At 52.1% G+C, this 26,695-nt stretch overlaps 3 protein-coding genes across 7 annotated transcripts; 1 reads left to right on the top strand and 2 right to left on the bottom strand.

Moving 5' to 3' along the window:
* The first annotated feature begins 682 nt into the window (after positions 1-682).
* GFM1 (G elongation factor mitochondrial 1) lies at positions 683-17,245 on the top strand. Its single transcript, XM_059855862.1, has 18 exons — positions 683-840; positions 1,498-1,650; positions 1,954-2,086; positions 2,510-2,714; positions 3,376-3,492; positions 4,397-4,547; positions 4,846-5,000; positions 5,769-5,853; positions 6,930-7,067; positions 7,556-7,657; positions 7,747-7,803; positions 8,126-8,263; positions 8,947-9,029; positions 14,103-14,265; positions 15,036-15,180; positions 15,852-16,012; positions 16,511-16,564; positions 16,831-17,245. Exons 1-18 carry the CDS (start codon positions 787-789, stop codon positions 16,960-16,962), a joined length of 2,226 nt encoding a protein of 741 aa, XP_059711845.1. The 5' UTR covers positions 683-786; the 3' UTR covers positions 16,963-17,245.
* LXN (latexin) lies at positions 7,973-13,714 on the bottom strand. 5 transcript variants are annotated; one of them, XM_059855869.1, is made up of 7 exons: positions 13,522-13,712; positions 12,523-12,585; positions 11,893-12,067; positions 11,201-11,337; positions 10,076-10,138; positions 9,332-9,439; positions 8,716-9,263 (listed from the first exon to the last, which is right to left on the bottom strand). In XM_059855869.1, the coding sequence occupies exons 1-6, from the start codon at positions 13,684-13,686 to the stop codon at positions 9,347-9,349; spliced, it is 696 nt and encodes a 231-aa protein (XP_059711852.1). In that variant the 5' UTR covers positions 13,687-13,712; the 3' UTR covers positions 8,716-9,263; positions 9,332-9,346. The 5 variants fall into 5 exon arrangements, with proteins under 5 accessions (XP_059711850.1, XP_059711853.1, XP_059711852.1 ...); XM_059855868.1 differs by having other exon boundaries at positions 8,716-9,265; positions 9,312-9,439; positions 13,522-13,711; XM_059855867.1 differs by lacking the exons at positions 8,716-9,263; positions 9,332-9,439 and adding an exon at positions 7,973-8,436 and having other exon boundaries at positions 13,522-13,714.
* A 2,110-nt stretch (positions 17,246-19,355) lies between the features above and the next one.
* Positions 19,356-26,573, bottom strand: LOC132331918 (ovocalyxin-32-like). The gene is made up of 6 exons (XM_059855866.1): positions 26,321-26,573; positions 22,421-22,483; positions 21,494-21,668; positions 20,723-20,859; positions 20,016-20,078; positions 19,356-19,926 (listed from the first exon to the last, which is right to left on the bottom strand). Exons 1-6 carry the CDS (start codon positions 26,525-26,527, stop codon positions 19,768-19,770), a joined length of 804 nt encoding a protein of 267 aa, XP_059711849.1. The 5' UTR covers positions 26,528-26,573; the 3' UTR covers positions 19,356-19,767.
* Between the last annotated feature and the right edge of the window lie 122 nt (positions 26,574-26,695).

The following is a 26,695-nucleotide window of genomic DNA, read 5'->3' as shown; positions in this document are numbered from 1 at the left end:
AATTCCGCTTGTGCACACCGGGAACCGCCACGGCTGGCTCAACATCGCTCCGGGATGGGCTCGCTGCGAGCCTCCCCTCTCCATCGGCCCTCAGGGCTCGCTGCGTGCCTCCCCTCTCCATCGGCCCTCAGGTCTCCTGCCGCTCCCTGAGGGGCCCGAGAGGGGCTGGGGGGCAGTGAGAGCCTCCCCTCTCCTTTCCGCCCTATGGGCTCCTGCCCGGCGCCGCCGCTTCCTGAGGGCCCTGGGGGGCAATTTGAGCCTCCCCTCTCCACCCGCCCTCACAGCTCCCGCCGCTCCCTGAGGGGCCCGTGAGGGGCCGGGCAGTGAGAGCCTCCCCTCTCCATGCAGCCCCTGGAGCTCCTGCCCGGCGCCGCCGCTCCCTGAGGGGCCCGTGAGGGGCCGGGCAGTGAGAGCCTCCCCTCTCCATGCAGCCCCTGGAGCTCCTGCCCGGCGCCGCCGCTCCCTGAGGGGCCCGTGAGGGGCCGGGCAGTGAGAGCCTCCCCTCTCCATGCAGCCCCTGGAGCTCCTGCCCGGCGCCGCCGCTCCCTGAGGGGCCCGTGAGGGGCCGGGGGGCCGGGCAGTGAGAGCTCCCCTCCCCATGCAGCCCCTGGAGCTCCTGCCCGGCGCCGCCGCTCCCTGAGGGGCCCGTGAGGGGCCGGACGGGACCGCAGCGCCTGCGCGGGGCCCCGGAAGAGGCGGGAGCGACCCGGGGCTGGAGCCGCGATTGGAGCCGGGGCCGCAGCCGGGATTGGAGCCGGGAGTGGGGCCGCAGCCGCAGCCGGGGCCATGCTCAGGGTGTTACGGGCCGGGCTGGCCCCCGGCCGCCCGCGGCACATCCAGGTACCGGCGGCGGGACCGCCCCGCGCCTCCATGAGGGAACGGCGCCCCAGGGAGGGGAGGGAGCCGGGAGCAGAAGGGATGGAGGGCGCAGGGACGGCCCCGGACGGGCTGCAGCAGCTGCAGGGAACGAGCAGCCGCCGGTCACATGGATGAGGACAGGGAAACCGGGAATGGGCAGCGGGGCGGGCGTGGAGGGGCCGCGCGGGGTGCGCGGTGCGGTGACAGCTCCGAGGTGACCCTGGAAAGGCCACTCGGCTCGAGGTGACCGGTTCGCCATAGATTGACAGGAAGCCGTGGGGAAGCGGTTTGGCAGGTTAGCCATGGGCATAGTGAATCCCAGGGTATATTACTTTGGAAAAGCCCTCCAAGACCATCGAGTCCCCGCTGTGCCCGATGCCCACCCTGTCCCCAGCCCAGAGCACTGAGTGCCATCTCCAGGAATTCCTTGGACGCCTCCAGGGATGGGCACTCCAGACTTCCCTGGGCAGCCCCTGCCAAAGCCTGACCACACTTTCCACAGAGAAATTCCTCCTGGTGTCCAACCTGAGCCTCCCCTGGCACTGCTTGAGGCTGTTTCCCCTCGTCCCATTCCTGGTGTCCTGTGAGCTGTGTTGGATCCACTCCTGGCTGAGCCAGTGCCCTTCTCTTGCCTTGCAGCTCCTGCTGACCTCCTGCAGGCACTGCTCCTCGGGGGTCCTTCCCAACGAGAGGATCAGGAACATCGGGATCTCGGCTCACATCGACTCCGGCAAGACCACGCTGACGGAGCGGATCCTGTTCTACACGGGCAGGATCGCGCAGATGCACGAGGTTGGGCTGAGCTCCCACCGGGATCTTCCTGCGACTTACTCACCCCCACACTGTGTTTTTCTGCGTGAGGGAGGATGCTCAGTCCGTGCAGCATCACTCCTGCACATGGATTCACGGAATCCTGCAATGGTTTGGGTGGGAAGAGAGCTTAAAGCTCTCCCATCCCACCCCTTGCCATGAGCAGGGACACCTTCCACAGATCAGGTTGCTCCAAGCCCTGTCCAGCCTGGCCTTGGACACTTCCAGGGATGGGATATGAATTCTTAGCAAACTCCTTGGACTAATTTTTTTATTTCCCCTAAGGTGAAAGGTAAGGATGGAGTTGGAGCTGTCATGGACTCCATGGAGCTGGAGCGACAGCGGGGCATCACCATCCAGTCTGCAGCCACTTACACCATGTGGAAGGACACCAACATCAACATCATCGACACGCCAGGTAAGGGCAGCTGGCAGCACCTGGGGATTGCTGCTCCTCATGGATGCAGGGGATGTGGTGCATCTTTGTGTCCCTGGTTGTGATAGAACGTGGAGTGATGGGTCCAAACTGGCAGAGGGATAGATGGGGTATTGGGAAGGAATTGTTCCCTGGGAGGATGGGGAGGCCCTGGCACAGGGTGCCCAGAGAAGCTTGGCTGCCCCTGGATCCCTGGCAGTGTCCAAGGCCAGGTTGGATGGGGCTTCAAGCAGCCTGGGATAGTGGAAGGTGTCCCTGCAGGGGTGGAATGGGCTTTAAGGTCCCTTCCCACCCAAACCATTCCATGACTCTGTGCTCCATCACTTGAGCTGGTGTCAGTGTGATTCCCTTGGCTGTTGTTCCTTTCCAGTGCATTTATCATTTTTATTTGTATTTGTTATCCAGGCCATGTGGACTTCACCATCGAAGTGGAGAGGTCTCTGAGGGTGCTGGATGGAGCCATCCTGGTTCTCTGTGCCGTGGGAGGTGTCCAGTGCCAGACCATCACTGTCAACAGGCAGATGAAGCGTTACAACGTCCCCTTCCTCACCTTCATCAACAAACTGGACAGGATGGGCTCCAACCCGGCCAGAGCAGTGCAGCAGCTCAGGTTTTGGATTTACAATGATTCCTCCCTCCCCATGGCAGGTCATTAGGAACAGTATTGGAAAGGATCCAGCTGCAGTTTGGGGAATTCCTGACACAAGGTTAAATCCTGATCTGACCCAGGACAAATCTCCATTGTCCCAAAACCCCCCAGTATTGGTGTCAGCCAAGACCTGCAGTGACCAAGGGCTGGGGTTTGATGTTTATTTTGTTGATGGAACTGTATCAGGACCCACTTTGAGAGCAGCCTCTTAGTTTTCCCTGGATCCTGCTGAAATTCCAGCAGGGAGGTGACACAGGGTGCTTTGGGTTCCTGGAAATCCTGCTTACTCCCAGCCTTTCCCTGCCTAATTTGATCCATGAGATAAACTCATTAATACTCATTAAGGAAGAAGCAACTCCCTTAATCAAGCAATCAATCTCAAACTGGTTTCCCCTGCTGCCTTTCCCATGGGAATTGCTCCTTGGGCCTGGTGGGATACAAAAGGTGGGATACAAAGCCCTAAACCACGGCTGGGTGGTTTTTATCCATATTGGCAGATCTTGGCACTGTCTAAAGGGCAAAACACAGATTTCGTGGGAGAGGAATGTTGCTCAAAGACCATTTGGAGCACACACATAGAAATTACTTTTTTATTCAATAATTCCTATTTTCCCTTTTTCAGATCCAAGTTGAAACACAATGCAGCTTTTGTTCAGATTCCAATTGGGCTGGAAGGAAACTTTAAAGGAATTATAGATCTCATTGAAGAAAAAGCAATCTATTTTGATGGGGCACTTGGGTAAGTCCTGGAAATTGCTTCTTTTCTAGCTGGAGCTGCTCTTTGCAGGAGGAATTCCTGCAGTTTCTCTTCAGAGATAAACGCAGCTCTCTGGAAGTTTGGGAAGGGCTTGTGCTGGGGCTGAGGGTCCCCCTGCAGCTCTCCCAGTGCTCGGGGCCTGCAGGGAGCTCTGGGTGGGGGTGGCTGCAGCAGGACTTGGTTGCTGTGAAGGGGTGGTGGCCACACTTCCCACCTGGAGAAGCAGGAGACTGCTCCATGAGGGGATCCTGCAGCGTGTGTGGCTCCCTGGGATGAAGATCAGCTGTGGGTGAGCTGCTGGGAGGTTTTCCTGATCCCTGCCAGGAGTGGGAAGGACTCTCCTGCACCAGAGATAACACGCTGATGTTCACAGGGGATTTTTTTCCCAGGATCCATGTGAAGGGTGGATTGTTCTCAGTCAGGGTGGTCACACCAGGGGTGGGCAGGCTGATCCCTGTGCAGTTCCTGGGGGTCACTGTGCTCCCTGTGCAGTTCCTGGGGGTCACTGTGCTCCCTGTGCAGTTCCTGGGGGTCACTGTGCTCCCTGTGCAGTTCCTGGGGGTCACTGTGCTCCCTGTGCAGTTCCTGGGGGTCACTGTGCTCCCTGTGCAGTTCCTGGGGGTCACTGTGCTCCCTGTGCAGTTCCTGGGGGTCACTGTGCTCCCTGTGCAGTTCCTGGGGGTCACTGTGCTCCCTGTGCAGTTCCTGGGGGTCACTGTGCTCCCTGTGCAGTTCCTGGGGGTCACTGTGCTCCCTGTGCAGTTCCTGGGGGTCACTGTGCTCCCTGTGCAGTTCCTGGGGGTCACTGTGCTCCCTGTGCAGTTCCTGGGGGTCACTGTGCTCCCTGTGCAGTTCCTGGGGGTGACTGTGCTCCCTGTGTGTGCAGGCAGACCCTGAGGGTGGAGGAGATCCCGGCTGAGCTGCGGGCGGAGGCTGCGGAGCGGCGCCGGGAGCTCATCGAGTGCGTGGCCAACGCCGACGAGCTCCTGGGGGAGCTGTTCCTGGAGGAGAAGATTCCCACAGCTGCACAGTTAAAGGTACCTTCCTCCTGCTGGCTGTTCCCTCACCTGTGTCCCTGTCCCCTCATTCCTCAATAAATGTATCAGGAATTCTGTTGGCTGGAGTTGTGTCACGTCAGCTGAACTCCAGTTCCCCCAGGGAGGGCCCGTTCCCAATCTGTTGAAGAATTCTGGAGAGCAGCTTTTATGGGAAGCCCTTGTGCTGGGGGTGTCCAGGGGACTGTGGGAGCAGCTCTTTGCTCCAGGAGTGGAGAAGCCCAGGAAAGCCAGGGGATTGGGCTGTGCTGCAGGAGGAATTCACAGGGATGTTTTTCAGCTGGCAATCCGAAGGGCAACGCTGCAGAAATCCTTCACCCCTGTCCTCGTGGGAAGTGCTCTGAAGAACAAAGGGGTGCAGCCACTGCTGGATGCTGTCCTGGAATACCTTCCCAACCCTTCTGAGGTGGAGAACTACGCTCTCCTCAACCAGGGGTGAGTGCATCCAGCAGCAGCAGGAGTGTCCAGGGGCAGGGCTGTGGAGAGTGTCCCTGCCCACGGCACTGGGCTACCTTTAGGGACCCTTCCCACCCAAACCAGTCAGGGATTCCATGGAATAGTTTCAAAGCAGGAAACATTTCTAACAAGATCCACAGTCCTTTACCATAAATGTCAAACAGTTTCACCAGCATTTGGCACAAAGTCCCAAAGCTCCTCTCTCATTCCAGGGTTACTCTCTGTGCTGGGATTTTACCACATTCAGTTGCATTTGGACAATGATTGTCAGATAATTCTTTAGAATTAATGCAGCCCTTAAAGCATGGCCTGCCTAGAGCAGGGAGCACATCCCAAGTGTGCAAATAGTGTTTTATTCTTATGGACATGAATCCCAGAATCCCTGAGGCTGGAAAAGGCCCCAGGATCATCAAGTCCAAGCTGTGCCGAGTCCTCCCTTTGTCACCCAACCCAGAGTACTGAGTGCCACCTCCAGCCCTTCCTGGGACACCTCCAGGGATGGGCACTCCAAACCTCCCTGGGCAGCCCCTGCCAAAGCCTCATCACCCTTTCCATGAGGAAATTCCTGCTGATGTCCACCCTGAGCCTGCCCTGGCCCAGCCTGAGGCTGTTCCCTCTGCTCCTGTCCCTGTTCCTGGGAGCACAGCCCACCCAGACATGTGAACCCCAGCAGCAGAGCCTGTAAATGTTTGGAGGAGGCTCCTGTGTTGGTTCCTAACTCTGCTCCCTCTCATTCCTGTTTCTCAGGGATTCTCAGGACCAAACCAAGTTCCTGTTGAACTCTGCTCGTGATGATTCCCAGCCTTTTATCGGCCTTGCCTTCAAACTGGAGGTGAGTCTCACTCTGCACCTTCCCAGTAATGGAGAGAGCCCAGGTGGTGCTACCAAAACTCACCTACAGCAGACTTTTAAATCCCTTTATACTGAAAAGCAGTTTATGTTTGACTTCAATTGAAATTTAACTTCTTTTTGAAGAAAAGGCTTCAACCCTAAAATCCATAAACTCTGCCAGTTTGGAACTTCAGGGTGGGTTCTGGACCTCAAGTATTTCCTGGTTTTCTTAGTTAAAACTTGAACATCTGGGGGGTTCTTGGCTTAATTGAAATATTTTCAGGGAAAAATCCTGCACTTGGAAACAATGGGACATGAGAGAGAGAGGAAAAGGCACAGAAATTAAGGCAAATAAGTTGTTTGCTACTTAGAGAGCAGCACTTCAGGATTCCTATGGAATATGGAAAATGGCTGCCACATTCCATGGTAACGTGTCTCTTGGGAAGGTTTGGGAGTGAAAAATTGGTTCAGGAAATTGCCAAATTCCATTGCAGAGAATCTTTCATTTCCATTAGTAGTGTGGAAATTCACACCACATTTAGTCAGTGCAGCTGGTACTTGGAACTGGTGCTGGTGATGCCTTGTGCAGGCTGACCTAGAACAGACACTAGATGGGGTTCCAGAATAAAGCAGGGATTGATTCCAAGGATCTCCTCCATGGACCCACCTTGGGCAGCACCAGAGCCCAGCCAGGGCTGCCCCCAAGATGACCCAAAATGGCCCCAAAATGCACGAGCGCTCCCAGGGTCTCTCCCTGGGATCAGCTCTGCTCCATTTGCACCTTGCAGTTCATTGTCCCAGCCCAGCTTTAGCCCAGGCACTCCCACCCTGCTTGTTTTTCTCTCTCCAGCCCACGGAGTTTGTGCTCCTGGGCTGAGATTTGGCTCATTTGTCCTTGGTGCCCAGCTGGAGCAGGAATTGTTTTGTCTCCCTGCTCTGTGCACAGAGCTCAGCAGCGCTGAATGTGAAGCTCAGACCCACACACCAAAGCAGCACAGAATGTGAAACATGGAAAAGCTCAAACCTGAGGCATCAGTGGTTCCCAAATGATGAGATTGTGGTGGGTTGTGCTTGCAGGCTGGCAAGTTTGGGCAGTTGACCTACGTCAGGGTGTACCAGGGGATGCTGAAGAAGTCAGATTACATCTACAACACCCGCACGGGGAAGAGGGTCAGGGTGCAGAGACTGGTCCGGATGCACTCGGACAACATGGAGGTGAGTGGATCCCCAGGGATGGGCTGCCAGCCCCTGCATCACCCTGGGTGGGTCAGCTCTGCTGAGCCCCTGCATCACCCTGGGTGGTGATCCTGAAGCACAGGATGGTCTTTGCTTCATTTGATCCTGAATTAATCCAAGCTGAGCCCTCCCTTTTGTCCTTGGAATAAAGAGGGAGATTTGCAGGGTTTTTAACCAAGCTGGAAGGTTTTAAGAAGCTCAGTGTCAAGCTTTAAAACACAGTGTTTATGGATCTTCTATAATCCAGGTGGAGTTTGGGTGTGAGGGAAGGACAAACTCAGTCCTGGAATGGCTTGGGATGGAAGGGACCTTAATGATCATCCAGCCCCAAGGGCAGGGACACATTCCACTATCCCAGGGTGATCCAAGCCCTGTCCAGCCTGGCCTTGGACACCTGCAGGGATCCAGGGGCAGCCACAGCTTCTGTTATCCCAGTGTTGTCTGCAGAGGAATTTTCCTTCCCTCAGGATGTAAATGAAGTTTATGCTGGGGACATCTGTGCCCTGTTTGGGATCGACTGTGCCAGCGGGGACACGTTTACGGATAAAACCAGCACTGACATCTCCATGGTGAGCCCCCCCGGCCCTGGCTGCCTCAGGCACTGCCAGTCATCAGGATTTTGCTGGAATTTATAATCCCCTTTTCCTTGGCCACACAGGAATCCATCCATATCCCTGATCCTGTCATTTCCGTGGCTATGAAGCCTTCCAACAAGGTAGGAGCCTTTGGATCAGCCTCTTCCCCCTGAGTTCCCTCCCTTTGCTGCTTTGTGATTTCATGGAACAGCCTAAGCACTGTGGCAAAGTGTTTTATCCCAAGTATCCAAGACTTTATCCCTTGGATAACCTAGAGCTGGATGCTGTCACTCAGCCAGCAACATGAACTTGAAATAAATAATTAACACTTTAATCAGGAGTTATAAATCTTCCATAAAATAACCCAAAGAGCAGAAATGCTCCAGCAGTGGGTGGGAAAACTTGAGGCTTTCTTCTTGGAGGGACTCATGGATGCTGAGTAAATCTTGGCTTGTGTTTCAGAATGACCTGGATAAATTTTCCAAAGGCCTGGGCCGCTTCACCAGGGAAGATCCCACCTTCAGGATCCACTTTGATGAGGAGAGCAAGGAGACCATTGTCTCTGGGATGGGGGAGCTGCACCTGGAAATCTATGCCCAGGTAATTTGGGAAGCACATCCCATGGACTCTGCTTCTGCCTGCTTTTCCCATCTCCTCTTCCTCCTTCCCAGTCCTTCCAGCTGCTTAGGGAAAAGCTGAACTTTTAAGTCAACATTTGAAGTTTCTTTCTCTCCAGTGGTTCCATTCTGAAGGCTTCTAAAAGGAAATATTTCCTGGAATATTTTTAGAATTTGGTACAATCCATAAAAAATGTATTAACGATTACACTTTTCTCTAGTAGGCTTAGCTTACAATAATTAATAATACCTTATTATAATTAATTTGTACAGAAAAATCCTCTCTGTGGTTTTAAGTGTATCATTGCCTAATAAAAGCTGGTGCAGGGAGAAAGGAGTAGTTAGAGGGATTTGTTTCATTCCAGCTGATGTCTATATTTTAATCTTAACACAAAAAGATGCATCTTAAATATTGACAAAATGAAGAAAAAGTAATTTTTGCCTTGAAAAACTTGAATTTTAATAACATAATTAATGTTGTTTCCTTTTCCTGCATTTGAAGATGCACATCTTAAAGAAGTTTATGGGGAATAATTTGTTAATTAAAAAAAAAAAAAAGCCCCAAAAATCAATCTAACCCCCAACCAAAAAAGTGACTAATCCTGATGAAGTTCCTAAATAATTCCCAGTGGAATAACCCAAATCACTGTGGGTTTCTTCCTGCAGAGAATGGAGAGGGAATATGGTTGTCCTTGCACCATGGGGAAGCCCAAAGTGTCCTTCAGGGAGAACATCTCTGCCCCTGTGCCGTGAGTATTCCTGCTGGGAATGGTTGCATTCGTCCCCTTGGAGGCAGAGGAAGTCCCTTTGGAATTCTGGGATCAGAAACACCCAGGAAGGTTTAATTTAATGTCTTGTACTGTGGTTGGTCCCCACTCCCATCACCTGCTCCTTCCAGGTGCGGGAGCTCTGAGATGTTCCCAGGGGTGGTGCTCAGGTGTTCCCAGGGGTGGTGCTCAGGTGTTCCCAGGGGTGCTGCTCAGGTGTTCCCAGGGGTGGTGGTGCTCAGGTGTGCCAGGGGTGCTCAGGAGCTCCCAGGGGTGCTGCTCAGGTGTGCCAGGGGTGCTCAGGAGCTCCCCACTCCCGCGGGGCGGCTCTGGGCCACTCGGGCCCCGTGCTGGGGGTGCCACAGCAGGGTCACCTCCCAGGGCAGCACCTCCTGTGGGGCACACACAGCACAGTCAGCAACCCCTGCTGCCCCCCTCTAGCCAACCAGGAGCTTTCTAATGGAAAACTTGGGAATTAAACCCAAGGGAATGGGAGTGCAGGGGGTCAGGAGCAGCAGAGCTGGAGCTGGGAGGGAGATCCCTGGATTTTTACAGTAAGAACTTCCCTTCCCAATTTTCTGTGGTTTTCCTATGAAAACACCTGCTCAGATCCCAGAATTTTGCTGGAGAGTAGCACAGGATGTAAATGCTGTTCTGGGAGTTAGTTTCTGCTGGAAGTTACTGGGATTGCTGAGGTCTCTGTCCTGGGCCATGGAGGCATCCACAGCCCAGCTGGAATTCAGCTGAGCATCCAGGCTGCTCCAGCTGCCCCTTCCCTTTATCCCTGCCCACTGTGGCACTGGGATGTCCCAAGGGAGAGCTGTGAGGGACCAGTTCTGAACCTCAGCTATTCCCACCAAAGGCCCAAGGCAGCTGGACTTGCTGCTGTTGTTCCTGGAGTGCTGAGACAGGCAGGGATGGGGACCCTGAGCTCACCCTGCAGGATCAGATCTGTGTGTGAGCTGGAGCTCACACAGCTGCAGTCTCAAAACACCCAAAAAAGGCTTTTCAGCAGTAAAATTATTTACCTGGGACACCATTTCATGGAGTAGAACCACAAAGTCAAACTGAAGATCTTCATCACTTCTTTTCTGGAAAGACAGGATGAAAAGAGCTGAATTTGGGGATTCTCCCACCTCAGAGAAAGTGGTTCAGTTCTCTGTGGTTATCACAAAAATTCTCTGATGGATTTCAGATAAAACTGGCAGCTCAGATCACAAATGAAGCAGGTGGAGCTCAGGCACTGCAACAAAATGAAAAGCTCCTGGTTTGAATTTCTGTGAATTCTAAAACTGCTCTGGAGACAGTGAATGTAAAGCTTTAAACTGCTAATTCCTGCCTTACAGAGACCAGATCTGTCAGGAATTCTTTGGGATGGGAACACCTCATTCTAGAAGGTGTCAGTTTAACCCAAACAATCCCAAATAAAATTGTCAAGAGCATAAGGACACTCCAGAGGCCTTTCTGGGAGTGACAGCCAGGGATTCTAAATGACAAAATAATCCCTGGCCTTTGGAATAGATCATTTTCCTGTGTTTTCAGGGGAAAAGGGATAAAACTAGAGAGATGGCAGTTAATCTGGGTTAGTTAATAGTTATTTGTCTCCTTTGTCCGTAAGTTTGTTAGAGAGGATCTTTAAACTGGTGCACAGCTCTGCAGCAGCTGTGAATTCTCTAAAATGCCATCAGAGGGAGCAAAACATTCACAAATCCTATTTTCACAAGGAATTCTTGTCTTTCCTTCAGACCCAGAACTTCCTGGGCATTCACTGTCTGTTCAGAGGGAAAACTTCTGGAGCTTTCTGTTTTCTAAACACTAAATCCTGCTGCTTTTTCCTGGCTCCTGTGGAAAATTGCCTTGAATTGAAAGCTGATGATGACTTTAGGGTTATTTTTAACTCAGAATCGATTTTCTCTAATAGAACACAGCAAAACTGTGAGGATCTATGGAATTCTGTTAATTTAATTTATTGTCCTTGCCACAGCTGCTTAGCTCATGAATGCTTTCCAGGGAAAACCAAGGCCAGGCTGGATGGGCTTGGAGCACCCTGGGCTGTAGAAGGTGTCCCTGCCTGTGCAAGGGGGGAATGGGATGAGCTTTAAGGTCCCTCCAGCCCAGACCAGGCTGGGATTCTGTTCCTGCTGGTAACTCACCACTTGCTTCACGTGTTTAACTTGGGCAAGGTGGAACTTGGTGTTTTCGGTGGAATTCTGCCAGATCACGTAGCCAGAGGCCACCCAGGCCAGCAGGTGGATGGGCTCCAGCTCTGGGGGAACGTTCCCATGGCTGTCTGCAACCAAAAGAAACACTGGGTGTCAAAGAGAGCCCTTAACAGAGCATTATCACCTCACACAGGGCTTGCTGCTCCAGTCCCTCCTGTCACACAGCCTTCCACAGCTTTGGAAGAGCAGCGCCATCACCACTGGGTTTTCCTCCCACTTCACACACTCCTGCAGTGGTTTGGGTTGGAAGGGCCCTTAAATCCCATCCAGTGCCACCCCTGCCATGGCAGGGACACCTCCCACTGTCCCAGACTGCTCCAAGCCCCATCCAGCCTGGCCTGGGACACTGCCAGGGTGTTCTCCACTTTTTTCTCTGAATAGAAATCCCAGGTCTCCAAGGCAGGGCCTGCTCTGAGGTGAGAGCAGCCCCTCGTTGTGCATTTGGGGAGTTGGATGAGCTGTGCCTGGACACCCTCAGAGGGAGCAGGGACAGCTGGCAGTGCCAGTGCCAGCTGGTTTTCCAGAACACTCAGAATCAGGAACGAATGCAGTGGCTGTGCTTGCAGACCCCCCCAAAAAGAGAAAGGTGAAGGCCTGAGCCCTCTCCCAGCTCTGGCTTGTACCTGGGATGTTCTCAGCCACAAGCTCCTTTTCCAGGCTCCTGATCCGATTGTAGAACTCCTGGTCTGCTTCCTCTGTGCTCCTGAGCTCTCCTTGCACTGTGACCTGCACATCTGGAGCAGAGGTTTTGCTGCCCAGGTGATACAGAACCTCAGCAGTGCAGGTGACAGTCCTGTCCTGTGGCAGAGTTCATGGTGTGCATTATTATCTGATAGAATACGTGTATAACCAGGGTTGTTTGCACTTCTGAAAATGTCATTTGTATGTAGTTGCTGTTTTCTCTGAGTCTGGTCCAGAGAGGTTTGTGATTATTTAAGACAAGTTTAAATTCCTGGCATTTCTGTGAATGTTTGAGGGTGGCATTTGCTTTCTGCAGTGATGGAAGGGGCAGTGGTTGGGTGCAGAATGTCCCCTGTGCTGTTCAGTTGGAGCTGGGTGACACTGAAATGTCCTTGTCCTCCCTGCAGCATTGCCTGGTGGTGTAGTGGGAGGTACCACATGGACAGTGGGTTCCTTTTGGTTAAAATTCAGCCTTTTTGGGGCCTGATTGGCAGTACAGAAAAGTCAGGAGCATGATTCAAAATATTAAGTGCTGTGTGCACAGAGTGTGTAATTAAACCAGTCTGACTCACTTTGTCCAGGACATCCTCCAGCTCCAGCTCCAGGTAGTACTTGTGCCCCACATCATCAATGTCCTAAAAAAGGGAAAATATCAATAACATTTGTTTTGGCAAATATTGAATGGCTGCATCCTGGACAAAATCAGAGCATCCCAGGATGGTTTGGGTCGGAAGGGACCTTAAATCCCATCTGGTGCCACCCCTGCCATCTGCAGGGACACCTTCCACTGTCCCAGGTTGCTCCAAGTCCCATCCAGCCTGGCCTTGGACACTTCCAGGGATGGGCACTCTGTGCCAGGGCCTCTCCACCCTCATTTCTATCCTTGAACACCCCTGAATTGCCAATTTTGGGCTCCTGTGTGATGCTACCCAAGAATTTGCTGCTTGGTTAAAAACTCACCTAAAGGCCTTCAACGCTTCCTTCTATTAATTCCATCGTGCAGGTTATTATGAAGTGGATCATGCCCTGTATTTTTTTGGCTATCAAGAAGGGAGCAGGTGGGGGTTGCTGTGCCCTTGTTTTGGGAGGGGGTTTGCTGTGCCCCCGCAGTGCCAGGTGTCCCTGCAGACCCAGGGCAGGGCTGGGCTGTGTCCTGGCACGCACAGGAGCACCCAGCACCCTCCTCCTCCTCCTCGGGAGGTTCCTCCTGGCCCTGTGCCGGTGCCGTGCCCCGGGGCTCTCTCGGCGGTGCTGTCACCGCAGGTGACACACGGGGTGTGTCCCAATGCGCTGACCCGCCCGCGGTGACACCGAGCTCCTGCCAGGTGTCACCGCCGCGGTGGCAGTGCCACAACGCCAGAGCAGCTGCGGCGGGCAAGGACATTGCACATCGCCCAGCCCAGGCGGGTCACCTGAGCGGTGACACCGGGACGCGCCCGGCAGGTTTGGGATGTCCCCGGAGCGGGACCCTCCACACCTCCCGTGCAGCTGTCCCCGTGCTCTGCCCGCTCCGTGGGAAAGGCCCTTGCCGGTGCCGGCTCCCGCTCCCCGTGCCGGTCCCTGGCGCTCACCTGGCGTCGGACGCGGCGCAGCTCCCGCACCTGCAGCCCCCGCCCGGGGCCGCCCCGCAGGTACCGCAGGTACCCCACGGCCGCGGCCGCGGCTCGGGCGGCCGGGAAGTGGCTGGGAGGCAGCTCCATGGCCCGGCTGCTCCGTGGCCCGGGAGGCTGCTCCATGGCCCGGGAGCCGCTTCCTCCTCCCGCAGGAAGCGCCGGGCGGGGCCGCAGCGGGCGGGGCGGGCTCCGCGGGACGGGCCGGGCGCTGCGGGGGCAGCGCATCCCTGCCCAGCTCGGGAGGGCGTGTCACACTGCGTTAGGTGGGATATCGGGAATGAATCCTTTCCAGGAGGGTGGGGAGGCCGTGACACAGGTGTTCCGGGGAATTTGTGGCTGCTCCCTGAAAGTGTCCAGGTTGGACGAGGCTTGGAGCAACCTTGGATAGCAGAAAGCGTCCCTGCCCATGGAATTTTGGATTTAAATTCCCTTCCAGCCCAAACCAGTCTGTGATTGTCTGAAATGCAGAATGGATTTCCACAGATAGCTGTGGATAGTGTCAGGAGTGACGTGGTGTTTGGGGGCTTGTTGGGGTTTAGGTTTGAGTTCACCCACAAGAAGCAGTCAGGAGGAGCAGGCCAGTACGGCAAAGTGATCGGAGTGCTGGAGCCCCTGGAGCCAGAGGACTTCACCAAACTGGAGTTTGAGGACAGAACCATTGGCACAAATATTCCCAAGCAGTTTGTGCCCGCTGTGGAAAAGGTACAGACCTTTCTCTGTGACACAGAAAATCCTGATTGCTGTCGTGTTCCTGCAGTACCACCCACATTTGCTGTGCCTGCCTTGCCCCAGGAAAGGAGGCTTTTCCCATTGCTCCAGTGGCAGCAGGATCACAGCTGTGTGGTTTTACTCCATGTCTTGCATTCCTGGAGTTTCCAGCTGATTCAGGAGCTGCTGTTGTCTTTGGTGGTGTGTGCTGCCTCGGTTTCCCTTGTGAGAGCCTCCTGCTCAAGCTGCTTTTTCCTGGCCTCTTGTGCTTCTGGTTGTGGCCCCACAGTTCTCCTCCCAAGCCCAAAATATGCAACTTCTCCTGTGACTTCTCTAGGTCAGTTATAGAGGAAACTGTAATTAAGCTCCATTTCCTGCCTCAGTTCCCAAATTCTCTTTCTTTATCTCCTCTGTGACTGCCTCACTGTATAATTTATTACACATAGCTTTAATTAACCTACCAACATCTTGGAATTCTTGTAATAACCTACAATTATTCCTTCATTTTTCCATGCTGCAACACTTGAAGATTTTTGCCAAATCTTGAAAAAAAACAGTCTTAAAGGAATCTTGTTCCCCAGGCAAGAGCTCTTTCCACACTAAGCATTCTTTGGGGTTTGGCCGTGAAATCCCTTAAAAAGGCAAACCCTGAGGCCGTTTTTCCTTATTGTGTGGTTTTTGTTTGTACAATCAAGCTGAGGTGGCAGAGGCTGGCAGTGCAGAGGCTGCAGTCCCTGCTGGTGACAGGGAGGTGTCGTTCCCAGGGGTTCAGAGACGCCTGTGAGAGGGGTCTGGTGTCAGGACACCGCATCTCCGGGGTGCGCTTCGTGCTGGAGGACGGCGCCCACCACATGGTGGACTCCAACGAGATCTCCTTCATCAGGGCAGGAGAGGGAGCCCTCAAACAAGGTACAGCCTCCTCCTTGGATGGGTTCTGCTGGCTGGTATCCATCCATGCATCCATCTGCCCGCCGATTCCCCCTTTCTGTCCATCCATCCCTCCTTCTTTCCTTCCATCCATCCATCCCCCCATCCATCCCTCCCTTCATCCCCCCAAAGCTTGCCCAGTTTTATGGAGCAGAACATGTACAAGAGTTTATAGAATTCCTGAGAGAGGCACAGTAATTCCTGTGACTGTACGAACAAAATCCTGTTTTTCTAGAATTCAGTGCAGCAACGCCAGCAGTTTCATCCTTACAGGGTAGGAAGAGAACATTTGGCCAAACTGGGCCATTTTTAGGAAACATTCCTTCACTGAAGGAGAGGTTGAACACTGGAAGGGGCTGCCTTGGGAGTGGTGGGGTGACAATCCCCGGATTGCTTAGGCAAAGTGTGGATGTGGCTTTTCACAGTAGGTTTAGTGAGCACAGGTTGGTCTCGATGATCCTGAAGGTCTTTTCCAGCCTTATGGATTCTGAGATTGTGGCTCCAGGAATGAAAGGCCGGAGCTGGAACTCCATGTCTTGCTCATAGTTTTTCCCCGACATTAACCATAAACCACCTGCTGCTGGGCACGGGAGCAGCTTGCCTTGCGCCAGGATCCCCTTGGTGTTGGATTGCTCATTGTGTTCTTCCCGCAGCCATGGAGAACGCTGCCGTGCGCATCCTGGAGCCCATCATGGCCGTGGAGGTGGTGGCTCCCGTGGAGTTCCAGGGGGCAGTGATAGCTGGGATCAACCGGCGCCACGGCGTCATCACGGGCCAGGACGGCTCCGAGGGCTACTTCACCCTCTATGCTGAGGTCTGTGCTCGCTGCTCCTCACCTCCCCTTCCCCCACCCTGGGTTTGATTCCATTGTTTTCCTCGGTTTACATGGGTACAGTTGTAGGTTGACTCAATTTCAGTGTTCCTCCATCTCCCTCCTGAAAATGATTGGAGAGGATCACTGGGTGTTTTCCTGCTGGGTGAGGGGCTCAGGACAGCCACACCCTGTGGCCCTTCTGCTTCCCAAATTATCCTTGGAGAAATGTCTGCAGACACCTCAAACCTTGCTGGTTGACTCATCAGTGAATTTAGGACATTCCAGTTCCTGGTGCACTCAGACTGTCAGATTTTCTTGCTGAAAACACACTGCAAATAGAAATTAATTAACATAACAGATACTTTATAACAGCAGACTAGTAAATCAGAGCTGTTTACAGACAGCACTGACTCGTTATGTCATAATTGGGATTAATTAGCTGATAGCCCAAAAGTGATGGGAAAAACTTGATTTTGAGCAAACATGTTTGCATTTTAGGTGCCACTGAACGATATGTTTGGATATGCCACAGAGCTGAGGTCTTGCACAGAGGTGAGCCCCCCTGGTCCTTTTTGTTAAAACATATTTGAATCTGTAAATCTGGGCTCATTGGATCATCCTGTCCCTGGCAGCTGCGGCAGGGAATGAGATCAGATCAGACCAGAGCTGTGGAATTCCTGGCAAACAATTCTCCTGTACCTGAGGAGTTGGTTTGGGTGGGATTGTGGAGGATCCCTGGGATCCCTTCACAGACAGGAACTGTGTGCCCAGCAGGGTTGCACACGGCCCATCCTCTCTTGCTTTTCCCAACTCTGCAGGGAAAAGGGGAATACACCATGGAATACTCCAAATACCACCCCTGTTCAGCCAGCACTCAGGAGGAAATCATCAACAAATACCTGGAAGCAACAGGGAGACTTCCTGCCAAAAAGGGCAAAGCCAAGAGCTGATGGGATTCCTCTGGAGTTCACTGAACAGTCTGTCCCAGCCTTCTCCAACAGCTCGCTTTTCCAAGCCATGGAGCAGCCCAGGCTGGCTGGGTAAGGTGGGCTCCAGTGGGATTTGGACTTGGAATTTTATCATGGAACCTTTCCTCTGGGGTGGTGTCAACAGCACCAGGGGATCACCACGGGATTGCTCAGTGTAAATGCTCTTGTAACAAATAGATGTTAAAACACGGCTGATGATTTGTCTTAATCAAGATCTATTAAAGTAATTTTATTTTTTACTTGATACATCTTTATTTGGAAATGTTAAAGTGAGGTAAGAGCTGCTGGACCGGTACGGGGTGTGGGACCTCCCTTGGCACGTGGTGCTCCAGCTTCCCTCCAGGGAGCAGATGGAATTTTCCCCTCCAAATCCTTTGGAAATGGCACAGGATCCTCCAAAGTCCCAAGCCACTGGGCAAAGCCATCAGTCACTGCTTGTCACCAAATCCATTTTCACTGGTGCACAAGGATGGAGCTGAGTTGCCAAAGCTGGGAACAAGATGGAATTACTGTGTGGCTTGGAGATGTGGATTTAATGCGTTTGGGGTGTGGATTCATGTACGGGTTTGGCTTTTGGCTCTTGGTTGGAAATCCAAACCAAAGATCCCTTTTCCCAGAATCTCGCAATCCAGAGGCCGAGTTGCAGCTGATGTTCAGCTCAGGAATCACTTGACTTTGCTGACTCAAAGGCGTTAGGTGAGAAGATATTCCCATCATTCTGTATTTGTAATTATTCCCAGAATGTCCACATTGAGTTTTCTTTCCTCCTTCCCGCCCTGCTCAGCTGAAAAGTGTTTTTGCAGATTCCAGTAAACAGGGAGTGAAGTTCCAGTTCAAACCCAGCGACATTCCTGGCACAGCACTGGCGTTGCTGCTTCCCAGACAGAAACAAGTGGAGCAGCCAGGCTGCTTCTCCTCTGGAAGGGCTGGAAAACGATTTATGGAAACCTTGGGAAAGGATTTGCCAGGGCCTGGAGCTGCCGGTGGATCCCAGGCGAGAGGTGGGGTGTCCCTGTGGTGCTGCCTTGGGACAAATCCCTGATTCCCGCACATCCACGGCTTTGGTTTTGGGAATGCTCAGCTGGAATTCATCCCCAGAAAAGCCCTGCAGGTTCTCAGACATTTGGAAGTTTTCTAAAACAAGCAAATGTAGCACTTTCCCCAGAATTTGGAGATGTCTGATAAAAGCAGTGTCAACATAGGACAAGAAAAAGGGTGGGTATGATTTTATTTGTGGTTTTGGGGTTTATATTTGTGTTTCTGAGGTTTATTTCTATTGATGTGATTTATATTTCTGTTTATGGGGTTTATATTATGTTTAGACCAGTTGTGATGTGAATTCCTGGCTGATGAGTTCTGCCAGATGTGCTGGTTCTCCACAAACCCGGGAAAGAAACAAACCCCAAGAACTTTGCTGTATGATTTGAGGTTTTAGGCTGAAGCCTTGGCCTAAAAGCAGCTGGGGGAGACTTTGCCTTAGAATTCCACAGCTTTGCTACTTGTCCAGAAGTTCTGTGGAGGTGCTGAACTGCTGTGAGTTTGTGAGCAGCCAGTTCCACCAGCCTGGGGCCTGGGAAGTGCCTGATGCTCTACTGCAGCCCTGCAGAGCAGAGGCAGAAACAAGGTAAGGAGACAAAAGCAGAGTCCCAAAGGGCCAAATCCATCCTACTTTCTTGACTTAATTCCAAAAAAGAAATTTTAATCAACAGCTTCTTTAAGGAATTTTGGAATTTTACTCCCTGATTTCACACTTCTGATGATGAGAACTGTTTTCTCCCAGCAGGAAAGAAAACACCAGGAGGGTGTGGGATTCTGCTTCCCTGAGTTTATTGGGTGCTGAGGGGAAAAGCTTCAGCCAGGAAATCAGACTTATTTGTGTAAAATGCTGGAATTGGGGAAGCTGACATCACCCAGCCTGAAAACATCCAGGGAAAGCTGTTGTGTGAAATCCTTGAGTTGTTGTTCCCAGTTACAGCTCGAGGATTGTGAAAACCACCCCAAGTACAACAGCAGAGCCACCCCAGAGCCTCTGTTCCTCAGGAACGTGGTGTTCTTGGGAAGGGTTTGATTTATCCTGCCACAAACCTGGCTGATGGGGAAAAAAGGGGACTTTGGGACAGTCTGGCACATTGCAGTGAGCAGAGGTGGGACAGGGAGGATCTGCTGGGAACCCAGCTGGAGAATTTGGTGGCACAGGACATGGCAGGAGTGACACAGGAGCTGTTCCTAAACATGGGGATTCATCCACAAGGAGCCTCCCTGGCTCTGCAGGTCTGGTTTGATTCGAGGTGACAGAGAATGTGCAAATTTGGGCTCCAACAGCAGCAGAAAGAAAACCCAGCCTCGACCCTGAGTGATGGCATTTGGTTTATTGGAGATGTGAGTTAAAAATCAGCATGATTCTAGCCCAAAACATGGCAAAAAATTAGTAGGCAAATCTCTCTTAGTGACAGATTAACACTTTGCTCGTGATTTTTATCCAAATATATTAATTTTGTTTACAAACTCTTAAGTAACAGTTAATTAGTGACATCAAATCAATTGCTGTATGTTCATCTGTGTATATATGGAGTAGCAGAGGGTTCAGGCAGAGCTGCAGAACTTGAATCTCGCTGTTGAAGAAGTGACAGGAATTAATTTTGGCACAGAACAATCAGTGAAACCACTCCCAATCACTGACTTGCATGGAAGGACAATGCCAGGTCCAGGTCTGTCAACACAAGGGTTTGCTGACTGGATCCATATCCACAAAACTGAGGATTTCACTTAGAAACTGGCTCCCTTTTCAGCTGAAGGCCCAGCAGCTGATCCAGACTCTGCCCCGGATCCCTGGTCTGCCCCGTGGGCCTCGGGAGCACAGAAATGTTTCACTTTCAGAGGCTGCCCGGGGAGCCACATCAGGCGCATGTGGCAGGAAATGATTTCCTGGAGCAGGGAATTAAACACAGATCTGATCATCCTGAGGCAGCTCAGCCCCTGCTGGCAGGAGGGGTTGTTCACCTGCACTTCCTTACCTGGGTTGGGATTTCATGCAGGAGCACAGTGTAGTCAAACTCAATAAAATCGTCTTTCCTGATCTGGGCAGGTGTAAAAAAAGGAAAGAATTATCAGGAGCACAGGTTTATATTGTTAAAATTTAATGTCTGCTGTGATTTACTGGAGCTCAGGGAAGGAGGTGAGCAGGGCCCTGTGGCTGTGGTTGCTGGCTGCAGTGAGATGGGTTTTGATTGTGGAAAGATGGAATTAGGAGCCCTTCCTGCATGGAATGTTTGAGGCCACCAAGAGCTGTGTGGCTCTGCAGCCTGTCTGCACTGAAACCAGGTGCTAATTAATTGACTTTAACCCTCAATTACATCTGAGAATTGCATGAACCTCCCTTCAGAGAGATGCTGAATAGCTGAGGAGGCAAAGCTGGATCCTGCCCATGGATCCCAGCTGGCTGAGGGCTCTGGAAGTGCTGCTGGATGTGCTGCAGCCTTGGAGCTGCTGCCCAGCTCGGGCTGGTGTCAGGTGTCAGCAGGGGGCAGAGGCTGCTGGGCTCTGCCCAGGGGCTCAGGAACTGCAGCCCCTGCAGATCCAGGTCAGGACAATTTTCCCAGCAAAACCTGGCCAAAGTGCTCATGCAGAGGTGGAGCTGCTGGTGAGGAGCAGGCCCTGGGATGTGGGGAATCCCCCTCAGGGCAGGGCTCTGTGCTGCCCCTGTCCCTCCTGCCCCACTCACCCACTGCCTCGCGGACTTCACTTGGGCCAGGAAGTATCCCAAGGTCTCCGTGGACTTTTCCCACATGATGGAGCTGCTGCCAGCCACAGCCAGAGCCCACACTGGCTCCAGGGCAGGCTCAATGTTGCCATAGCTGTCTGCAAGGCAAGGAGAAAGAGAAAATAATATTAATTCTGGCTGGGCAGCAGAAGAACAATGAACCTGAGAGCAGTTTTGCCTGGCACAGCACCATTCCTGCATGGGGCTCCTCCCTCTGATGTGTCACAGGGAGGGCAATGGTGCTGAGCCTGCAGTCCCAGGGGAGTATAAAGTGTGGCACAGCTGACACTGCCAAGAGAGGGATCCCCATGATGAGGTGAGAAACCCAAAAATCCACAGTAATGGGAGTCCTTACCCAGCTGGGAGAAAAGATGGGATTTTTCCAGGATGGAAAAATTGTGTTGGTCATCCTCAGTGAGTTTCCAGCCACAGCTGGGGAGGTGTGTGGGTTTGGTGTGTTGTTATTCCTGGAGGACAATCTGCATTGATTTGACTTAGAAATGGTGTGGAGCTGCTTTTAAACCCAAACCACCCTCACAGGATGGGGCTGAGAGCCAGTGGTAAATCCAGAGGGGCTTTGTTCTCCCAGAAATCCCTGGGGAAGTGGGACTGCTCTGACAGCAGGAGGGGCTCGGGGTGCTGCTGTCAGGAATGTGTCTCCTTTTCAAATGCTGGTGTCCTTCACGCCCTTTAGATAAAGTGAAATACTGGTGAATACTTGGAGGAGTGTACCTGGAATGTTGTTTGCAGTTATGGATTTGCTTTGGTGCCTGATCCTTTGGTAAAATCTGTTGTCTTCTTCTTGGATTTCCTTCTGGTCTTTGGTGTGGGAGCACTTGATGCTGACAACAGGACGGGACTTTTTCTTTGGAAAGAGCACTGTAGCCAGGCAGTTCCCAGCATCTTCCTGTCAAGGGAGAGTTTGAAACTGTTCTTTTAAATCAAGATTTTATCTACCAGCAACTCACTCTTTGTATGAAGCTGTTCAGGGATTAGGAGAGTGTCAAGGAGGATTTTATTTGTCTTTTTTCCAGGAATGAGGTTAAAACCACAAGACTAGAGGGATTTAACAGAAGGTTTTAATTAATGCTTGTCCTGCTTTCAGGACAGGACAACGCTCCAAGTCATCTTGGAAATATGTTTGTGAGAGCTCAAAAAACAACATTAATTGATAACAGGGGACTTTTCATTGTGCCAGCCTTGAAACAAAAATAATCTAAGGCTTCACAGTAAGTTCTGAAAATCATTTGAATTCCACAAAGTGTGTGTGAAGGAAGAGGGCAGTAAAAATGCTGCTGACAGCTGGGGCAGAGTGAATGGAGGGGGGTGGAATTGGAAAGACCGTGGAGCTGTCAACTCCTGATTCCCATTTTGGGGTGTGGACAGCAGGAAAATGGGGACCTGAGAGGGTCCAGGGGCCCAGCCTGGGGCCACTGCACAGTTCCACTCAGGCCTTTGGTTGCCTCAATGACTTGAGCAAGAATTCCCTTTGGGACTGAGGCCTGGTGCTCACTCAGGTGAGCCCTGGAGCAGAGACAGGCAGGGAGGAGCAGAAAGGTCCTTCCATGGTGGCAGATCCGTTTAGGACACACTGTCCCTGTTCTGGAGCTGCTGGAGTGGATTTAATGCCCAGGGTGAGGAGGAAGAGCAGGAACTCACCCCAGTCCTGTAGTCCTCAGTGCTGAACTGCAGGTAATACTTGTGGCCAGACTCTGGGATGTTCTGGAAGAGAGAAGATGGAGCCAACAGTGGAATTAAAGCCTTACATGCTGCAAGGAGCTCTGAGGAGGGAAGGTCCTTCTGAAATTCCCTGGTTTTGAGTGCAACATCACTGATTTTTAGTCTTTTTTGGTGTTTAAACACAATTCTGGCTGTTTGCAAGACCCAAAGCAAAGCTTTGTGTGTTATTTAGCTAACCCTGAGCCTTCCTGTTCCCAGCACACTTTTCCCAGGAAATGTCTACTGGTACAAGGTGAGTGGAGTTTCATACCCACAGCAGATCCTCAGCTCAGCACCTGCCTGTGGCACCTGCAGAGAGCTGGAAAATGCAGGTAAACAATTGCTTCACTCACTCTATTTTTATAAAATCCCCTCCTGGAGCTTTAGGATGAGGCAAGTCCAGTGTGGAGCCAAATCTCACCATGAAGGAGGTGCAGGAAACAGAGAGGATGAGCTCAGACTTTCTGATAATTTCTTTCTTCTCTGTATTCTCCTTCTCCCCTTCTGCCCTTTTTGTGTACTGCCTCAAACATTGTCCTCAAAGTGACAGTGGGACATGGGCAGAGTAGTGAAAGCTGGCCTTCTGAAATGCAGGATCACCAAAGAAGGAGTGATTGCAATGAAATTAGGTTTAGAAGGGTCTCACCTCGTGCAATAACCACATCTAAGTCTAAGATTCTGACTGCTGTAAAGCCACCCAAGAGGTGTTATTGCTGTGCTTTACAACACCCCTCATCTGGTTAAATGTGGGGATTTTTACAGTGACCCAGGTTTACTCCTGTGCATCCTCAGTCCTGCAGGAGAGAGAAGCTGCAATAGTCAGCAGGACTTTTCAAAGAGCACAGAATTCTGTGTTTCTGGGGGTTCTGAAGCAGAGATTCCCTCCTGATTTGCAAGAACTCCCCCAGAGCACTGCTAGCAGCTCCGACCACCCTACTTCTGCTCCCTAGACAGCTCACAGATGATGCCACACAGCTGAAACAAATATCTAGTCTGGTGTGAACACCTGAGCTCACCAGGGAGAAGCTCCATTTGGCACAAAATAATTGTACAAAAGTCTTTGTGGTCCTGAAGGAAAACTTTTATTTCCACAATTTTTCCCCACTCTCATCCCAAAATGCTGTTACTCAATCCCAGAGTGTGGGCTGAGCAGAGCTCAGGGATGTCTGGCAACCCCCAGGGAAGCAGCCAAAGATAAAAGTGTCCAAAAAGAGAAGAAAACAAGTGAGTAATTCATTTTTCCACTCAATATCTGGGTCACGGGATTATTTTACTTCTGGGCTCCAAATTACTGCAACTTTCCTGAAAGATTTTCAGTCCTGGGAGGGCCAAAACAGCAATTTCAGAGCAGCTTCACTGCAGGTCCCTGAGGAATCGGTTTCCAATCAGTTTCCAATCAGTTTGCACTTCCCTCTCTCCCCACCTCCTGAGGAGGTTTCCCTCTCTCCCCCTCTGTTTTCCCACCAGGATTTTCCCCTGGGATCAGTTTTTGCCTGGATCACTGGGCAGGGAGAAGCTGGGAACAGGAGTCACAGCTGTCCCTGCCATGGATTCTGCCCTTCCCACCCAACGTGGGGCTCTGACTGCTGGACATTAAAGAACATTTCTAACTGATTTCTGAGATCAGGGAGCAGAGCTGTGGTGTTGCTCTTGTGTCCAGCTGAGGCTCTGAAATGTCCACCTGGGTATTTGAAACTGGATTTTCTAGTCCAATATAAGCAAATGTTACACGAGGTCACCTGGCTTTTCCCTTTCCCCTTCACCTCCCTACTCCTGAATGAGGATTTCCAGGGCAGCTTGGGATGGGAAACTGCTCCCAGAAGCTTCCCTTTCAATTCTGGGATCTTCAGCTGGCACAAACCAATGCTTCATTATCAAAAGTCTATTTTAAAGTGCAGGACACCAACTCCACGAGCTGCTGTTTCCTAGAAGATCCTCACTCAAGAAAAAATAAGGGACAACAAAAACCATCTGCATCCAACAGCAAGGTAAGGATTATTCCAGGTTTGGCATTTCCTTGCCAGGAAAGAAAGTCTCATTTTGCCTGAACTTGAAAGATCTTTCCCATCTAAGAGAGTTCCCAGTCCTGTTTCCAATTACCAGTTTCACCAGCCCATGGGCTAATAAAGTTAGTATTAAATTACTGTGCTCATTATTAAATTCCACTAAAAATTTATCCTGATTTTATGAGCTCCAGTAACAGAGTAACCAATAGGAAATTAGCCCACTTTCAAAAATAATTACAAGCCAGACAAACCTAAAAAAATACCCCAATCCCAACATTTCTGCCTCTTGCCTTCACGTAATACAGCAAATTCCTTGCAGGAAATGCTTTTCATTTTTTTCCAGGGGAGGACAGGAAAGAAGGAAGTGCCCACTTTTCTTGCATTTCTCCTCTTGTTTTCACAGAGTGTGCAAAAAAAAAAAAAAAGGGGGGGAGGGAATAAACTGCAGAGACTGGTTCCAGGGAGCTCCTACAGCACCCAGCACTGAGGAAATAAGGAGCAATTTCACTTCTCTATAATGAGCCAATTATTTTCCTTCCTGTATGAGGAGGCAGGTGGCTGATAGGGGGTGGAAAAACCCCTTTCCCTCCCCACAAATATTCACTTATTCCTCAGCCAGGCACAGGTGTTTATATAAGGAAATATTTACATGCAGACATATGCAAAGTGCCCAGGAAATACAAAAGGAGCATGTATACTTTTGGAGAGTATAAAATAACAGAGAATTCCTGTCATAGGTGTTTGTAGCAATTTCACAGGAAAACTTCAATATCCCAGGAGCACCTCCATGCTCAGCACCCAATAATCTCTATAACACAAGGGCTGCATTAATTAATGCATCCCAGATATTCCTGGTTGGTTTGGAATATCTTTTTTGCAAGGGGAGATTTAACACTACACCCTCTTACTAAGTTTTAGGAGCTGCACAGGACAAGTGGTGGAAGATCTCCAGATCCTGGAAAGGATCCAGTGGAATCCAGGGCTGGCTTTGGCACCTCACACAGGGAACCCAGAACAAGCAGCCCTTGCTCTCAGGAGCTGCCCAGCAGAATCCAGGATGCAGAATTTGTTGTTCTGGGAACCCAGAACAAGCAGCCCTTGCTCTCAGGAGCTGCCCAGCAGCAGGAGCACAGGGCTGGATTTAAATCCCATCCCTCGGCTCTCCAGGAAGGTGATGCATTCCTCCCAGGATCTACAGCCCGGGACAAACATTCCCCAGAAGTTTTTGCCTGATCCTGTACTTTCAGAAAGTGAATAAGCTGTAAAAAAGCCCCCAAACCTGGAGGAGGAGAAGGGCTGTACCCCAGTACCACCTGGAGCATCCCCAGCAAGCTCCCCATGACGGGAAGGCTCTGTCCCTGTAGCTGCTCCTCTCTGGGACTCCTGTCCCGTTCTGCCACCTCAATTCCAGGTGATTTTTATAAGATTAAGGTATGTTTTCTGTGGGAACTGCATCGCCTTCAGATGAAGCTCGTGGTAGAAGGGAGGGGACTGCAGGACAGCAGCTCCTGAGGAGAGCCAGGGGTCCCTGAGGAAGGGGAGAGGGGACAGCGGTCCCTGAGGAGAGCCAGGGGTCCCTGAGGAAGGGGAGAGGGGACAGCGGTCCCTGAGGAGAGCCAGGTGTCCCTGCGGAAGGGGAGAGGGGACAGCGGTCCCTGCGGGGACCCGGCTGTCGCCGAGGATAGGGCAGCAGCTCCTGAGGGACGCGGGAAGGCGCCCGGTGCCCTGCGTGGGAACGCGCTAATCTCAGTTACATATACCAGTACTAATGTAATAATTGCTGTTAATTACACTTTCCCAGGGCCCCTTTACACCCCACCAGCTCCCCGCTTACCTTCAGCGTAGCCTTGCGGACCTGCCCGAGCGCCCTGAGCCCGCCGAGGGATCCCGTCTGGAAGTTGCGGTACTGCAGGGCCACCCGCGCCGCCGCCGCGGCCGAGCGGCTGCCGGGCTCCAGCTCCTGCACGGCGAGGCTGCCCCGGGGGAAGGCGAGCGCGAGGAGCAGCAGGAAGGCGGGCGGTGAGGCGCGGAGCCCCGGCATGGTGCGGGCAGCGGCGGGCACTGGGGCGGGCTCGGCCCCGCTCCCGTACAAATAGCGGGGCCCGGCCCGCTGCTCCCGCCCGCCCTCCGCCCGTTGCCAGCGCCCGCCGGAGGGCCCGGCCCGGCCCGGCGGCGACTCCCCTTCCCTCAGCCCTCCCACCCCAGAGCC

Source organism: Haemorhous mexicanus, chromosome 10 (assembly GCF_027477595.1).
Source record: "Haemorhous mexicanus isolate bHaeMex1 chromosome 10, bHaeMex1.pri, whole genome shotgun sequence".
In the NCBI taxonomy this organism is placed as follows: Eukaryota; Metazoa; Chordata; class Aves; order Passeriformes; family Fringillidae; genus Haemorhous; species Haemorhous mexicanus.
Note: the sequence above shows the minus strand (reverse complement) of the source record. Positions and strands in the feature narration are given on the sequence as shown.